The sequence below is a fragment of the Sarcophilus harrisii genome, chromosome 2 (assembly GCF_902635505.1).
Source record: "Sarcophilus harrisii chromosome 2, mSarHar1.11, whole genome shotgun sequence".
Classification (NCBI taxonomy): domain Eukaryota; kingdom Metazoa; phylum Chordata; class Mammalia; order Dasyuromorphia; family Dasyuridae; genus Sarcophilus; species Sarcophilus harrisii.
The window spans coordinates 622201487-622220069 of record NC_045427.1 but is presented as its reverse complement, the minus strand read 5'-3'; the positions used below and the strand labels follow the sequence as shown (position 1 = coordinate 622220069).

The 18583-nt window shown below is 36.8% G+C and overlaps 1 protein-coding gene across 4 annotated transcripts in view; it reads right to left on the bottom strand.

The window, feature by feature from the left end:
* RASSF4 (Ras association domain family member 4) overlaps positions 1-18583 on the bottom strand; it is an 89415-nt gene continuing 70832 nt past the window's right edge. For 3 of the 4 annotated variants that reach the window (XM_023499242.2, XM_012544918.3, XM_023499278.2), the window contains exons 8-12: positions 9740-9841; positions 7041-7092; positions 4119-4240; positions 3030-3127; positions 1-1516 (exon numbers count right to left, since the gene is read on the bottom strand). In XM_023499242.2, coding sequence (XP_023355010.1) covers positions 1447-1516; positions 3030-3127; positions 4119-4240; positions 7041-7092; positions 9740-9841 — 444 coding nt within the window. In that variant the 3' untranslated portion in view covers positions 1-1446. The remainder of the gene's footprint in view (positions 1517-3029; positions 3128-4118; positions 4241-7040; positions 7093-9739; positions 9842-18583) is intronic. The other variant, XM_023499299.2, reaches the window with a different exon arrangement.

The window sequence follows — 18583 nt, the reverse complement described above, 5'->3', positions numbered from 1 at the left end:
TTTACACCAAATTTATTATCCATTTATTAGGAGAAAGGGCAAATAGCTGGGGAATTAGGTCATGAGATTCTGGTCCAAAAGGAGAATCTAGGCTATAGGTTTGGTTCTGTTTTGACCAAGCATTTCCAGTGACTGTTCCCTGAAACTGCATATTTTTGCAAAGGCCACTTCATTCCTAGAATTTTTCCTTAGCCGAAAAATACAAGATTTCTTCAGTATCGTGTCTCCTGGGAACTTGAAGCCCTTTCCTCCCAATTCAAGCACTAATGGCTTAAATGTCAGTTTGAAGGAATTGAAAAGTATTAGACTCACTGTTTCCGAGGTAGAAATAATAGTTCCATGCCCCTGGGCATCACTAGGACCACTTTGTTTTGCACCTCTCAGACACCATTCTCATTTAGTATTTTGTCTTAGGGTTATCTGGGAATATTGTATAAACTAGTCCTTCCCTTGGATGTACACCATGCTAACAGAGTGATAATACTCTTTTAGAAGTAGCCAAAAGAAGCTGGCAGTGTTCCCTTCATGAGTTGCGCAATACACATTCCACCAATTGCACTGCTTTGTAAAGAGCAAGGACTGGAATGAACATCTATATGACTTTTTTCATTGGGGGGGAGGGCAGGGGCAGGGGAAGGTGAAAGAGGAGAATTTAAGTGACTTTGATATTTAAGTGACTTTGATTTTCAGGTTTGCACTGAAAAGATTCACAACAGTCCAATAGCCAAGGCCAAACCATAGTGAAATGGGCATTGTTACAAATAACAGTATTTCAAAATTGACTGTCAACCACTACTGAGGTTGGTGTTTTCTAGCACAGTAACACACCCACACTGTGTGAGTTATGGTGAATTCATAGAAGCAATAGGAGAGAACACAAATTGTGTGATGTACATACCACCCCTTTCTGGTGACAAAAGGAACAGTGATTTGGGTTATTCAGAGATATTAGAAAAGGCAAAGACTAGTTGGACCGGCCTTACAAACTAACTCTTTAGGGACTTGGCACCAGAAGGATGGCAAGAATGGGAGCTAGAAGTTCCTACAGCTCCCATTACATCTCCTCACCCATGCCACATGTCCTACTCTACACTACTACCAGGCAATCAAGGGGGTTATAAACTCTGAGGAATCTTCTTGCAAAAGAAAGATATCAGCTGTAGGTACCTTAGATGAAAGTTCTCTTTCCCTAAGATCTGATCTGGTCCCCCACAGACCAACTCCAGAGGGAACAACTCCAGAGATACAGTTAATAGCAAAAGATAAGGTGTTAGTGCTGCACAGATAAATAGTGTGTCTATCCCCCAGTTGTTCTGCGGAGCTGGTTAAGTGGCAATTAGAGGGCGAGTATCAAAGAATCACAGCTGATTGGCTTCAGATGCTTGCATCCTGTAGACCTTTCCATAATCCAAAATTGCTATCCCTGGTCATTCTGGAAACCAGATGCTACGCCAACTCTTCTGGATCTGTCAACTGCGCCAGACGCTGCAACATCATCAAGCGGAGAGTGCGGAACCTTATGGGAGACACAATGCACAGATCTCACCCAGTGTTTGACTAACTAGCCAATGTAATAGTGAATGTAGGATCTTTACCCAGGGAAAGCCCGGATGCTTTGTTATCATGGCAGGGCATGTGGCCCATGAGCCCACTTCTCAAACATTCACAAGCCTTATTTTGGCTTAGGCTGTGCCCTCAATACTCTGAATTCTTCTCTTCTCCAACAGCACCCTCATTTTTCTGGAGGCTGCTTCACAGAGTCAAAAGGGAGTCAGTGATGAGTTCAGGAACCTTGAGTTTTTGCTGTATTTTTCTTTTAAAAGCTGTACTATTTTTCTCAAGTAAACAATAATGAAAAGATGGGACATTTCCCCCAGATGGTATGAATTTAAAAACTATTCACCTGCTATAATTGGTGATTTCTCATCTCAATTTTGTAAACCAGGAGGAAATACTATTTTCTTTCTCTATTACATGGTTGGAAAGAGATTTGAGATCAAATGAATAGATTATTTTTTTTAAGTCACTACCACATGCAAGTCATTGTACATGTTTAAAAAACATGATTTTTTTCATGTAAAATGAGCATAAACTCAGAATTTTAGAGTTGGAAAGGGCATTAAAGGTATTTCAATCCAGCTCATTAAGGTCCACACTGATTACTTTATCCAAGGAGCCTGGGTCCAAGTGAAGATGATTTAGAAACACAAAGCTAATTATGGACTCTAGGCTTATTCTGTTTACATGAACAATAAAAAGAACTGAATATTCCCCAAGAGCGGCTGCTACCTGCCCTTCCTCCTCTGGGCAAGTAGAGCTGAGATTTATTTCAATGATCTCATCTCACCAAAACTTTGAATAGTTCTTCCTGATCACACCTGTAATTAAATAGAACCAAATAATTGGAAAGTACCTGAGAGTAGGCAGCTAGTACCTCATTACTTCCCCTTCCAAAAATCTAAAAACACCATTTGGTGCAATCAAGTTTCATCACTTGACTAGCTCCTTTTAAAATATCTGTGCTTGAAGCAAGTAGCAAGTTTACAGTTTCTGTTATTTAAAAATATCTTCCCTGGGCCTAGCCAACATCTCACAAGAATTCTTATTCCACTTCCCTCTTCCCCCCCCCCATAAATCTCTTTGGACATTTCAATGCCACCTTTCACTTTATCACACTGACAGTTTATAATGGGAATGCTGAGAGACATAGGACTTTCTGTCTCTGTGACTTTGAGGACATTTTCAGTATTCTCTGTTTCCCTTATACCACATAGAGGGGAGATCTCAAGACTACTTTCCAACTAAAAATAAATGAAATGTCACAGCAGCCACACAAAAATGCCATGGAGCATGAGTGTGGAGCAATTGGGAGACTGGATTTACTGAAATTAACTTAAAGAACTCTTTAGCCAGAGAGAGAGAAGAGAAGAGAAAAGCATCCTTGCCATCCTAATGGGGGATGCTCTCTCTGCTATCCATGTGGTAACCCTGATGGATAGCTACTATATGGATTCCTTGGAGCTGCTTACTTCAGAGTCAGTTTGATTATTTCTCTTTCCTCCTCTTCTTTTAATTTTTCAACAAAACTGTCCAGCACCGGCATTTCAAACTTAATGTACTGAGCGACCTAGAAGATCCAAGAAGATTTAATATTTTTGTAAAATATTCTTTAATTTTATTTCTTTTTTGCTTTTCAAATATGGTTTTATTGGCATTCCCAAGCAACAAGACATTTCTGTTCTTTATAAATGCTATTCCCCCACCCTGCCCCTGATAAAATCCTTAGGTATCAACTAATAGAAGCTAAACAGTGAGTGCAGAAATAAAAAAAAGGTCCCATTATTATTTTCAGAAGAACTATTCTCCATTAGAGGAAATATTAAACTGAAGATTAGGAAAAGCATTCAATAGTGAAATACACTCACACTGAGTTCTCTCAGGGGGAGTGGTTCAAATCCCATTCTCCTGAACAATGAGAATTGAACTTGAAATAACACTCAGAAAAGTAATGGAGGAGGTGGGGTGAAAGGGAGATATACAACATTTAAACAATTCTGTCATGGGAATAGACTCTGTGGGATCGACAATTAGCTAATCTTTTTTCCCACTGGTAATTTTGGAGATTTGCTAATCATTTGGCTGGGAACCAAAAAGACTGAGCTCTAATGAGAGCTATCTTGACCTTGAGATTAAGCTCCTAGTTAAAATAATTTTTCTGGATTGTCCAAAAGACACACACAATAAAACTTTTTATTTCCAAGAAGCTTTTTACCACCATGCAGGGGAAAAAGTGACATGAAGGCAATTTCCCCCTTACCTGGTTTCTTTGTTATGTCATTTCTTGGAGGTGGAGGTGAGGGGTGGAGGGTGAACACAGCTACAAAAGCTAGCTGGTTCATTATAGATAATATGGGTGGAGTGGCCATAGATCTGAGTCTATTCTGGCTGATGGGACTTTGCAAAGGTTTAGTGGGGTACCAGTCAAAATAAATGAGAAGAAATGAGGGATTTTTTTTATCTGCTTTTCTCAGCTATCCCTACTTAGCTTAGATGCTAAGTATTCTTCCTTTTAAAAACACATATGCTCCATAGTATCTATGATGCTGATTCCTACTTACATCATAAGGAACTTCTTCTCCCAAGTCTGTTTCCATCAGAAATATTTTGGCGATTTTCTCACATGGACCATGTAGGATTCTTGAAATAAGTGGATATTCACAGTCTTTTAGTTTTGTCCGTTCTGGAGGAAGGTAAATAAGATCCAGCTGTCTCATTTTGTTTTGAAAAACATTCTCTTCTTTACATGACAAATATTGATGGGGCTGGGTTAAAATAAGCACACTGATGCTTTGTTGGTGAAACTGAATTGGTCCATCTATTCTAGTAATAAATTGGACCTGGTCCCCAAAGTGACTAAACTGTGAGTGCCTTTTAACCCAGAAAATCAGCATAAAGACTATACCCCCAAAGAAATAAAAAGAACCATATGCATAAAACTATTCATAGCAGCAGTTTTTATGGTGTCAAAGAACTAGAAACTAAGGGAATGAATGACTATCAATTAGTGAATGGCTGAACAAAATAATGGTCTTTAAATATAATGAAATATTTTTTTCTGTGCTTTAAGAAATGGCTAAAAAAAAAAAAAAAAAGCATTTCAAAGCAACCTGAGAAGACTTATATGGATTGATTTACAGGGAAGTGAGCTGAAGTAATAACAGGACTATGTACAGGAGAATTTAGGGAAATTTAAGAAAGAGGAAAGACTTAAGATCTCTTATCAACACCATGACCAATCACAATTCCAAATGACCAATAATGAAAAATAATCACCCACTTCCAGGCAACAAATGATGTGTTTGATTTGATAAGCCAAATGAGAAGTGCATTTGGACTTGGCCAATAGAGATTTATCATGTGGCAGACTGGGTTAGAGAGTGCTAAGAGGCTCAGTGTGAATCCATCCTCACTAGTGGAAGAGCAATTGAAAGCAGAGTCTAACAATTAATGCAAGGCAGCAGCATCTTCCTATAGGAAGAAATGGAAGAGATTTAGCTTGTTCATATTACAGATGAGGAAATGGATGGAAAGAGATTCCCTTACTTGTCCTAATTTATACAATAGGAAGTATCAAGGGCAAAACTCACACACACCCAGCTCTTCTCTGACTTCTGCTTTCTCTTCCCAAGATTTTGTCTGAATACTGAGCAGAGAACTAAGTCATTCTCCCATCTATGCACTTGGTAAATTCAAGTAACACCCACTGTGAGCACCTCTTGCTCATTTCCTATTGAGCTTTGTCACTGAATACAAATTTAATAGCTACTAATATTTGTTTTATTCTAGGCTAGGTCTAGCTCAGTTCAATCTAGATTCGAAATGGAAATGTAATAAGACAACAATTTAAAATTACTGAATAGTATAAAATTGGAGTATTTCTGTGGTCTAGGATATAAGTTGGTGAATTTAGAAAAATATGAAAAGACTTGGAATTACCAAGGATGATGGTATACACCTTCAGAGAAACAGAATAAGCATTGTACAGTCTTACGTGGATGTTTATGAATATATACATATCTATGTACATGATTATAGATATTTATGTATATAACATATATACATATGCTTTATATGCAAATATATGTATATATGAATGTATGGGTGTGTTTGTACATGTGTATGCATATATGTTTTATATGTGTATATCTATGGATAGGTGTATATATATGTATATATTCACATTTAATTGTAGCCTTTTGGGGGGAAGTTACGGGGGGGTAAAGAGAAAAAAAAATGAATTAAGCACAACATAAAACAAAAGAATCTACAAGGAAGCAAAGAAAAGAAAAAATAGATGGACAGTTTTGGATACAATGTATGGTATTTATATATGCATGCTTTCCTGGAATGGTAATTTCTTGTTTCATATTTTAAATTCTCTTATGTTCTGCTGTGTACATGGTAATTTTTTTTTTATTTTTCTGCCTTTTTCCCTTTTTCTATTTTTCTTTTATTTCTTTTATATTTAAGCTTAAAATAAAATCAATTTTTTTTAAAAAAAGAATATAATAAGGTTACATGGACCACAAAAGACAACAAAACTATTTTTTACTAGAATGAGATCTAAAAGTGTAAGAATACTAAATACTAATGAATAAGTGTATAATTCCTATAATTCCTACAAAAAATAAACACTACTCCTCTCAGCCTCTACAACACTAATTCATTCTAGGTGTAGGAACTTCTTCCAATGTGGATATGGCTTGGTAGATCAAATCCTATGTGCTTTGGGCACATAGGGCTAAGTGAATTGCTGAGGATCACACAGCGCCAGGTAGTCTAAAATTATTATACATAATAACATAAATAATAAAAATAATCCTGATTCTGCCCATTTTTATCATCATCTTTGCTCACACTTATCTAATGCTTAACATATATTATGCCCTTTGAGCCTTAGAACTACCTAGTGGGCCAAATTATTCCATAATAATGTATTTTTATATCTATATAGGTATATAGATATCTTTGTATCTTTATAGATGAGGGACCTGAGAAGCTAAGATTTGACCAGGGCTAGGGTTACAAAGATAATAAGTGTTTATAGGAGGATTTGAACTCAGGACTTCCTGAGGCCCATCATCCACTGACATGTGCTTTTTTTGATGAATAAAGTTCTTTATAGATGTGAACTCTTGTTGTTACCATTATTCATTGGCAGTGATCAACCAAAGCTGGCCTTTCCTTTGGCTGAGCGCCATAGATTCACTGAGCCTTTACCTCTGGGATTCAGGAGCCTGAGTACTGTCTTCTCCCAACTCATCACTGTGCTTTCCTATGAGCAGTAAAGTGCCTAGCACAAAATAAATATGTAATAAATGTTGATTTCCTTCTCTCTATTTGTGTCAAATAGTTCAATGAATAAGTATATATGTAAAGCACCTACTTTATGCCAAAAACATAATGTTATCAGAGTCCCCCGAAATTTTCCCAAACCCAAATGCAGGTGTTACCATTCAGAAGGAATGCTTAAAACTTACCTCCTGATTCATGAACTACATAAAGTGCAAACTCACTAGGGCCATTTTCAACCTGCAACATTCAGAATAATATATTAGTACTAGGACTTAGAGATGTCTCATCATAGTATTGGACTCAGTATGTCTGAACCTCACTCATCACCTTGGGCCTTGTCATATCTGTTTCTCCTTCTAACTCAAATATTTCTATTAATAACCCACTATTCTCTTTGTCACTCAAGCAAAAAATGAAAAACATCTTTTTATTTCTCCTTTTGTTAGGATTCTTACAAGGTGCTAAGACAGTGGAATTGATAGAGACAATAATTATCTAATTTAGCATGGTTCAGTATGATTGATCTGATTCTACAAGGAGAGGTTATGGGATAGAACCTGAAACAAGGTACTAAATGGAATTGAGGAAACAGTGGTTAAATATAGTTTAGCATTGATTTAATCCTACAACAAATAATGGTTTCCTAGTGATATAATGACTGGTGTATACTTAGTGTACAGCATATAAGCAAGAAGCTCTCAGGGCCAGACACTGAAGCCCACTAGAAGCTCTTGGAGGAGGAGACAGATTTAATCCATCTTCCACCTTTGTGCTGCAGTGGCAAAAGACTAGCAGCAGGAGCTCTCAGGACCAAGGAGAGAGATAGGCCTCTAAGAAAGCTAACCGGGACCAAGGAAGGAGACAATAAAGAGACAATAAAGAATTTGGACTTTAACTCCTGGCTGCATTTGAGGTGATTATTTGAACTGAAAAGAAACCTGCTCCCAGAGAATATTATATTTTAGAGAAGAATATTATAGCCCTTCTCCATGGTTCCCAATATCCAAACAATTACTAAGTTTTTGGTGATCTAGTCTCTTTCTTTTGATTCTTATAGCTCCCCCCTCTTGCCCCCAATATCAGATCCTCATTACCTGTCACCTAAAGTACTGCAACAGATTCCCAACTGGTCTGACCTTTCCAATCCATCAGATCCATATATATCATGCCTAGAGTAAGTTTTCTAAGCTGTTGCTTAGATCACACATATAATCAAATATATATCTGAATTCCAAACTGCTTAGTCTGACATACAATGTATTCCATAAGCTATTTATTTATAGTTTTAACTTTATACCATTCCCTGGTCTATAACCTATACTTTGCAACTTCCATGAGTTTCCTTATGCTGTCCTTCCACATGAAATCTGCTTTTCCTAAACTCCTACTGAATTTCCTATTGATAGTTATTATTCAGATGCCATTTCTACCATTTCTACCTTATCTTATCTCTTCCTAACAGAAATGATCTTTCTTTTTTTTTCTCTGTGTATTCAAATTTTTGTTCTTTTTTTACCTTTTGTGGAGCCCTCATCTCATTCTGCATTATATCATATGAATCTATGTGGTGATCCTGATTCCTCTACCATATTGTGAGCTTGGAGGATCATGGGTATAGACTCAGATCTCAGAGACCTACTAATCATGATATAACATACATAGAACTGAATGAATCACAAGTAAACTCAGAGGCCCATTTACTATTCCTTGCATACAATATTCCAGTTCCCCTTCTGTGCCTTTGAAATAGCTGTCCTCATTCACAGTATTCAAGACTGAACTGAAATTCTACTTTCAACAGGATTTCCCTAGTACCCCTGTCTGCTAGTGTCTTGGATTGCATATGCATATAAACACACACACATGCACACATGTATGTATTTGTATATATGTATTGCAAATATGTGTGTATATATGTACAATTATATACATTTATGTACATATGCATATATATCCATATGTATTTATGTCATATATATAGATATATAATATAATTATTTATATATGTCCTGCATTAGAAGGACTTCTTGAAGGCAAGGACTATTTTTGCCTTTCTTTGTATCTTCAATGTTTAGCACAATAACAGGAACATAATAGGAACTTAATAAATGTTGACTGACAAAATCCAAACTACTCATTTTACAAAGGCATAGTCAGATTAAGAAATATGGCCAGGGTCACATAGCTACTAATAAGTGTCTGCTGCAGGAATATAAAATCAGATCCTTTTAAGACTAAGACAAAGTGTCCATGGGAGCTCAGGTAGTGATTGGAATTAAATCAAGATGTCTGACTCGAGAGCTAGAACTCTTTCCATTGCAAAATACTGCCTCCTCAAGGGCAAAGATCAGTATCATATTCATTTCTATTTTTCTTTCTGCTTTTTTGTCCTTTATAGTATAAATTCTAAGACCTTGGACATGTGCATCTTTTAAATGTGGCCAAATGAACTTATTAAAAGTATAGGATGTGCCTTTCCTCTTGTATAACCTACCAATATATAAAGTGTCCTAAGCATTATTCTACATAATTTGACTTTTCTCCTCCTAAAACAGAGGTGAGAAAACTGGGGCTCAATAGCCAAATGCAGTCCACCATCTGTATTTATATAGTGAGATAAGGATGGCTTTTCCATTTTTAAAATATACTTTTATTGTATTTTAAAGTACACAATCATTCTTAGCTCATAAGCAGTAGGAACCAGCCTCAGATTATAGTTTGCTGATTCCTGTCCTTAAAGAAACCACATGTCTATCACCCAAATAACTTCTGGGTTATAGCATCTTGTAAGTCCTAACAAGTGTATGTCTACACAGACCCAGGACTTCCACAGGGTTCTTCCCCCTCAGAACATGAGAATGATGTCTTCTCCAGGCTGACTTACCCTAAATTTGTTCAGAAGCAGGGTGAGCACTTGGACAGTTGTCATGGTGCTGTTGACTCTCACATTGGTCACGGAGCCATAGGCAGGAGTAAACACTGAGGTCTGAGAGAAACAAAAAGTGCTGATTAGATAGAGTAAGAGTCAGATGCACGTTCCTATCATGGTATTAGCTTGTCTTGAGCACACTGCTCTGCCATGGACATCTCTGGCACATGGAAAGAAAACTTAAGAGTCCTATCCACTATTCACGTGAAACACCTGTGGCCATCTGCCACTTAGCCACAATTGTCATGCTATCTGCCCTCCTGAATTTATATTAAATCTCTCTCTTCCTATTAGAAAATTAGGATTGGGAAAGTAGTGACAATGGAGAGTGCCAGCCTTAGTCACAGTAAGGATTGCATTCAAGTCCAGCTTCTGACACATCATTTAACCACTCACTGTCCCAGGTTCCAGGACTAGAAACTACCCTGAAAAAGACCCTTCATCACTTGCAGCTCCATATGCTTTTAGAATCACTGTTGTACTCTAAAAGAGTCTCAATACTAACAATACTAAAGAAATCTCCTACCAGTGCTAAGCCTAATTTACACAAAAGCAATTGGTTGATTTAGTCAATCCCCTCTGCATGGGGAAACCACTGGACATTGTCCTCAAGTATCCATGATTCTAATAAACATGCTTCAGAACAAAACATGAATGAAGGAATGGAAGGAATGAAAAAGCATTTATTAAGCTCTTGCTTTGTGTCAGATGCTATATTAAACAATAGGGATGCAAACAGAAGGAGGACAGTCCCTAATCATTTCACCAGCTTTACCTGACTCGATGACCCAAATTGCTAGTGAAGAATCCTCAAAACAGAGTTGTAACATAAGGACTAAACAAAAGGACTAAAAACAAAAAGGACTAAAATAAAAGAGCAGAGGGACCATTATTATCTCCTTAAACAGAAGTCCTACAACAGTAGTAGTGGAGATGCAAATGAGAATAATAGTCATTATTTAAAAGATCTTGCAACATTTTACATTTTATTATTAAGTTATTTTTATATAATAACCAACTTTGGTTCAAATATAAATTTCCCAAAAAAATATACCTTGGAGCAAACCTGAGTGTGACCTGCTATATTTTTTTAAGTGTTTCTATGCATGAGTATGTATGTCCCTCCAAAATTTCAGGCTTATTATGTAAGACATTAAAGTTATTAAAAAGAATGGACTGAGGAGCCTCAGTTTTGAGGCAGAATCCACTCTCTGAGTTATTTTGTGTGTGTGTGTGTGTGTGTGTGTGTGTGTGTGTGTATGAAATATAAACAGCTAGATGATTCAATGGATAAAGTGCTAGGCTTGGATTTAAGAAGAGCTGAATTCAAATCAAGCCTCAGATACTTCCTAACTGTGTGATTCTGGGCGTCAATTAACCCTGTTTGCCTCAGTTTCCTCATATGTAAAATGAAATAGGAAACCATTCCAGTATTTTTCCCAAGAAAACTCCAAATGGTGTCACAAACAATCAGACACAACTAAAGGGACTAAACGATAAAATATAGGGAATATATACATATACTTCATACATATACATACAATTCATTTTATATATGTTCACCTGTATTTCATATGTGTGTATATACATATATTTTGCATAGTATACACACGCAAGAGATAACTATATTGCTTGTGCATGTACATATACACATATGTGTATAGATGCTTTGCACATGTGGATAAGCATACTTACATACATTCATATACACATATGCACATATTTACATATATACATACACAAAAACACACATATATGATCCAACTCAAAAAGAAATGGGGGCCATTAATCTGTACCTAAGGATTTCTACAAGCCACATATTGACAACTTTAAAATGCTTTAAAACTTAAAAATATCTTTGCTTCATTGTACTTTTATATATTTTGGTTAAATATTCCCCAATTATACTATAATCTGGTACAGGTGACAATTGGGAATATGGTAGGTCTCATGTGGACTGTGGACCACGTATCTGACAGTTCTGCTCTAGGCAACTCTCTAAGACCATAAACTTCAGAGTTGTTGCCCAACTGTTTTGGTAAAGGGAGTCTTCTCATCTGGGAGTTACCTATACCAATAAAATCACAGGTCTAGTCCCTGAACACACACACACACACACACACACACACACACACACACAAAAAAACTATGTACACACATATATATATGTTAGGGAGAGGCAGGAGGCAGCCTGTGCTAGGCTATTACCTCTACCTTGACCACCACGGCCCTGATATCAGGAACCCAAAACCAAGAGTCGTGGGAATAACCATCTTAACATGCTGCCTTTAGCCATTATTCTATATGGATATAGCCTAGCAAGTAACTGCTCCTTTGGTTCCTTTGGCCCTGACAAAGGATTCAAATCAGAAAGTAATATGGTTTTCTCAGTGTAAATAATATTAAAGAAGCAGCACGGCCATCTGCTTTGGGGCTGCATCCTCAGAAACATGGGATTGTTTCATCTGACTGCAGCAGAAACATGTGATCTGGAGTTTTCTCCCCCCCGCCCCCACCTCCAAGAGCAAGGACTGTCACTTTTTTCACTTGTACAACCAGCATGTATACAGTGCTTTGCACACACAGCAAGGGCTTAACAAATGTTCCATCCACATAATACACATAGAGGAACAGATACAGAAACATAGAAAAAGAATGAGACAGAGCAAAAAGCAGGGAAATGATGAAGGGGACAGAGAGCTGAACCCATAGTCCAATGGACCTGGGTTCAAATCATCTGTGAAATAAAGAGTCTATGAGTTATTCACCCTCTTAGAGTCTGAGACAGCTTCCTAAGATTAAATTGTGAGGAAGCTACTTATTTGCATCTGAAGAGTTTTCTCATAACTAATTCTGTCTCAGAATCTCTCAGCCTCTTGCAATCACCATGGTTGTCTGTCTCCCTTTCTGTATTTCTGTTTCTTATGTGTCAGCCTACCTCTCACCCTTGCTTGTCTTTCTATTTCTGCGTTTCCTCCCTACTTCTGTCTCTATCTCTAATCCACACATGTCTATTCATGTATGTATTTTTTCCTATCTAATATATCTCACTTTAGGAGTGAAGAATATATTCTGAGTAGTCCTATATTAAGTCAATTATAACCTTGCTCACATTGGCCTGCTGTCTGGCACCACACAATGCCACATTACAGAATGTTCCAGGATTCTGATAAAATTTGTGACACTTCAAAAGTTTCCAAATTTAGCCTCATGCTGAGGCTTAGATCCTGGGTGAATAGGCTTCTAAAATGTAAAAATCCCTGTGGAATTTCAAAATTATTATGAAAAATATTCACAATATATAAAAGTATAGGTTGAATTCCAATTTGGATTACAGAGGTTCTATGATCAGTAATGTCATTTTGTCTTCTAGAAGATGCATGTCCATCTCCAGCATTTCATACAATCGCTTCATCAGGATTGTTCGGCAAACACTAATGCACTGTTGGTGGAGTTGTGAACTGACTCAACTATTCTAGAGAACAATGTGGAACTAGGCCCAAAGGGCTATCAAATTGTACATACCCTTTGACCCAGCAGTGCCATTATTGGGTCTATATCCCAAGGAAATCATAAAGGAGGGAAATGAACCCATATGTGCAAAAATGTTTGTAGCAGCTCTTTTTGTGGTGGCAAATTTTCCCCATCAATTGGGGAATATGAAGATGATGGAATATTATTGTTCTATAAAAAATGAACAAGCTGATTATAGAAAGCCCTGTAAAGATTTACATGAACTGATGCTGAGTGAAACAAGAAGAACCAGGAATACATTGTACACACTAAGAGCAAGAATGTGTGATGATCAACTATAGAAAGACTTGGTTCTTCTCAATGGTTCAGTGATCCAAAGCAATTCCAACAGACTTGGGACAGAAAATACCATTTACATCCAGAAAAAGAACTAAGAAGACTGATTGTAAATCAAGACATGTTATGTTCACTTCTTTTTCCTGGTTTTTTTTTCCCTCTCTCATGTTTTTTCCCTTTTGCTCTAATTTTTCCCTCCCAATGTTTCATAAAGCAATATGTATCAAAAAATAAACTTACTACAATTAATAATAATAAAAAAAAGGATTATCCAGAAACTTCACCAACATTTCACCAAGTGCCTTTTTCTTTTTCTTTTTAAAAAGGCAGAAAGATGGTACAGTGGACAAAGTATGAAACCTGGAGTTAGGAAGTTCTGAATACAAATCTAGCCTTAAACCCTGACTCAGTTGGGTGATTCTAAACAAGTCATTTAATCCTTGCTTCACATTCCTCAGTTATAAAATAGGGAGTAATAGCATTTACCTCACAGTATTCTTCTGAGGATCAAGTGATATAATATTGTTAAAGTACTTAACACTGTGCCTGGTCGATAATAGGTGTTACATAAATGCTTTATTTTCTTCTCTTCCTTTTTCCCATTCATTGAATACCCATGGTACCTTTTGCATTTGGAAGTGAGCTTCAGCAGCCTAAAATAAATGCTGTTGGTCAGATTTTTAATTTTATTAAAAGTCTTAGATATACAGTGACATGTTTTAGGAGACTGGCTTCTCTAGAGTATTCACTGAGGGGCCCTGTTTATCTGCCTATCAGGAGGAAGTGATTTTCTTGAGCTCTAGATATCAAAGGTTAAACTACATCTGGACCTTGATCTTCCGGATCTGAAGCCAAAAGTCTAATCCACTTTCATAGATGAATGCTCTTAATAGTCGCACTTCCTGTTGTCCTTCATTTCTCTCCATTAGCCCTAAGAAAGGTCCAAGGCTGAATATCAGAAGTCCTAGAATTCAAGCTGTCAAAACCACAACCATTTATTTAGCACCTACTATATTACAGAAATTGTGCTAAGCATTTTCTTCTTATCCTTGCTACTATCCAAAACTAAAAACTCACTTGTTTGGTGTAAGAGATTCATTTTTTAGGTCTGGACTAAAAAGTTATTGAACTCATTTTTTCAAGATCTAAAATTCTAGGATTCTGAGACAAGGTCACTTTGCCTCTGTCAATTACATCTTTTCCAAACAAAATTCACTTATTATGCAGCTCCTAAATATAGTATGGTATTAAGCTCTGGGGGAGATATAACATTTACACAGATGAGTAAATGGAGATCATTTGAGAAAGTAACAGCATTTAAAACAAGAGGAATAGGAAAAGGTGTCTCATAAGAGAAATCTGAAGTGTAAAAGAGGGGGAGGATTCAAAGAGAAAAGATATTCCATGTGGCAGGGATAGCTTCTGTAAGGCAGAAAGGCCTAAGACAAATTCTAGGGTATAACTAGGTTAGCAGTAACTAAGAATTCACAAAGGGGAATAAAGTACAAGAAGTCTAGAGAACCAGGCCAAGCATTTACACATTAACAGTGTGAGTGTGGGGGCCAAGATCAATGGCTTATAGTCTCCTGAGTGTAAAGAATCAATTGGAGGAATTGAAGAAAGCTAAGGATTATTTTTTTGTAAACAAAGTTTCTGGGGGGGGGGGGAAATTGGAATCTGATGAATTGCTCATCAATTGAGGAATGGCTAAATGTGTCATGATATATGAATGTGATAGAATTATGTGCCAAGGAACAATGAAATGAATGGTGTCAGAAAAATTGATGTAGAATGAAATAAGCAGAATCAACAAACCAATTTCCACAACAATAATATTACCAGAGACAATTTATTTAGCACCTACTATGTGACAGAAATTATGCTAAGCATTTTCTTCTTATCCTTGCCACTATCCAAAGCTAAAAACTCACTTGTTTAGTGTAAGTGATTCATTTTCAGGTCTGAATAATGCAATAACAAATGATATTTAGTAACAAACAATATTCCAGAAAACCCACAATAAAACAGGGTACCTATATCCTGACAGAGAGGTGGTAGGCTTAGAGAGAAGAATAAAATATATTTGTGAAATATATTTATTTTTTGGACATGGTAATAATAGAAATTTGTTTAGCTTAACTACACATGTTTAACAAAGGTTATGTTTTTTTTTTTTTCCTTAAGAAAGACTTGGGGGGAGTGAGGAGCAAAGAAATGAATTTTTATTGATTGAAATAATGGAATTTAATTTTAAAAACTTAAAAATAAAATGAAAACCAATAAAATTGGGGGTGGGGGAGAAGGCACTGTAAAAAACAAAACAAAACAAAAAAAAGGCATTATCAAAACACTGAAAATGAAACAGCTCTTCCCAAGCAGTAGGGCTATAAAATTATTCTGCTTTGTAAGAAAGGTCTTTGGCATCAAACATGTTGTGATTATTGTTGTTTTCATGTTGATCTTTTCCTATCTAACTTTAGGACTGATACTGATATGAGTGCTGTCAAAACTGATGTGGCAGGCTTCCCATTCTGGGCTAGGAAGTGCTTCATTCTAAGAGGAACACAGCTGAATCTAGCAGTAAGGTCAAGGCAGTAGGATAAGTCATAAACCTTTGCCTGTTCCGGAAATTAAATCACCTTTCCTGTGATAAAAATAGTGTTTGGAAATATCTCTGCGTGAGCGAAAGCAGGTCCCAATACCATTCTGAGAAAAATCACTAAATAAAGCTGATCAAAACAGGCTGCATCTTCCAAGAACGTCAACTCAAGAGGGGTCTCTAGTTTGAAAGCCTGATAAAACCTACCTATTGCTATGCTCTGGATACACTTTTGCCTCCCTGCTAATGGGTACTAATGTCTAGGTGCAAAACAAGGTGAGAAAGAGGCCTTTGTGATGGTATACACAATTCTCTTGGGGGAACTAGCACTCATTCTAACTCTCCAAAATTCTAGTTCAGTGTCTTAGAAAAGTTTACCTGGAAGCAAGCTGGAAGAATCGATTTCCATTTCATAAGTGAATCTGTAATATGCAGTAATCTATTTTCTGTAAAATTAGGCTCCATTGTAACTATCTTTCACCTTAAATTAATTACTGATCACATCAATGTAAATGTTTCCCCTTCATTGATGTATATTGCTGCCCATCCTGTACAATAGTTTTCCACGTACTCTCATCAGATTGACCACTGGGTCACACAATATCCTGCTTGTTCTCTTGCTTTCACTTGACTCCATATGATGAACCACTTTGACAGATGGCAAGTTGAATACCGAATTGCTAAGAAAATACTTTCTTGTCATGATAGTCAAGATTAGATAAATCAACTATATTACACCTTGTTCTGGACATCAAACATAAATCAACTATATTACACCTTGTTCTGGACATCAAACACAATGGATGAGAACATAAGAATATGTTGTCTTCTAACATCATCATCAGGGATTAAGAACCTATAGTGAGCATCAGCAACAGAATTCAAGCTGAGACTGAGGCACAGGTATTATTCTGTTGCCAGACTGGGATAAATTCATCACAATCCTGAAAGATGATGAAGTTAGAAAGGACATTTAGTTCCATTAGGACAGAGTCTTTGTCAATGCAAGAGTCTTGAGCCTCATTTTCTATTTAGAGAGACAGCGCTAGATCCTTGAAACTATGGCCTAAGGAATTCTGCTGGGGCTGAGATAAATGGATGTGAGATCCCCAGAATTCCTGAGACTAATTCATATCTGATTTTTCCGCTAGAACTGAATCTCAATCAACAGGACACTGCCTAAATAGCTGAAAATCACTGTCTCTATTCAGGAGTTAAGTTCTTCCCACATATATATACAAATAAATGTACCCCACAGTGACTGGCCTCTTAAGCTACTGCCCTTCCTAGAGCCCAGAACATTCAATAAATACATACAAGTTACTGAATCTTCTAACAATAACTAGCATTTATACAGGAGCAGCTAGGAGATGCAGTGGATTAGAGTTCCAGGCCTAATTAGGGTTCAAATCTGGTCCCAGACACTTCCCAGCTATGTGACCCTGGACATATCATTTAACTCTGTTTGCCTCAGTCTCCTAATCCATAAAAATGAGCTGGAGAAGGAAATGGCAAACAACCCTAGGATCTTTGTCTACAAAACCCCAAAAGTTAGACATGACTGAAAAATGACTAACGAACAAAAAATTGATAATGGTGCTTTAAGGCTTCCAAAGCTTTAAGGCTTTACAAATTTCATATCATTTGATCCTCACAAAAACTCTATGGAGGTAGATGCTACAATTATCCCCATTTTACATTTGAAGAAATTCAGGTAAACAAGTTAAATGACTCTTCTAGGTTCACACTACTAGGAAGTGCTTGAGGCAAAATATGGTCTCAGGTCTCCCTGATTCTATTCCACTCCACTCCACCTCTAGGTGCCAGATTTAAGCTCCTCAGGTAAACTCTTTGGCTCTTTGAAAGAGATGGGACAGCTGTTTAAACTGGAAACATCTTCACAAGCAATTTTTGCCGCAACATTTGAAACAGCCTTCATATATTTATCTCCAGTAATTTCATTCTATTTATAGTTCCAGTTGTTTCCTTTTTGTCGTTCTGTTGACCAAATTATGCAATCTTAGAAGGTCAGTGCAACATGTTTCAATCTAATCTGTTTAATTTATAGAAAGGGGAATGATAGATGACTAGGATATGGCATTCAAACAAATAATCAACTTGGTTCCTACAGCAACCCCATATAAAATAATCACTTCAATTATAAATCAATTTAGTGTTCATCATAGATATGGGAGAGGAGACTAATAAAACAATGAGGGTTTGGGACTCAAAGTACCTGAAACTTAAAGAAATAAAAGTTAAGGAACAGAAGGGCCTGTTCCAGTGACTTAAAGGAAGGTTCTGTTTGTGATCCTGCTTGGAAGCAAAGGTAAATACAATATAAAATGCAAACTGAATGATCCACTAGAACAGAAGGCACATGGATTTGA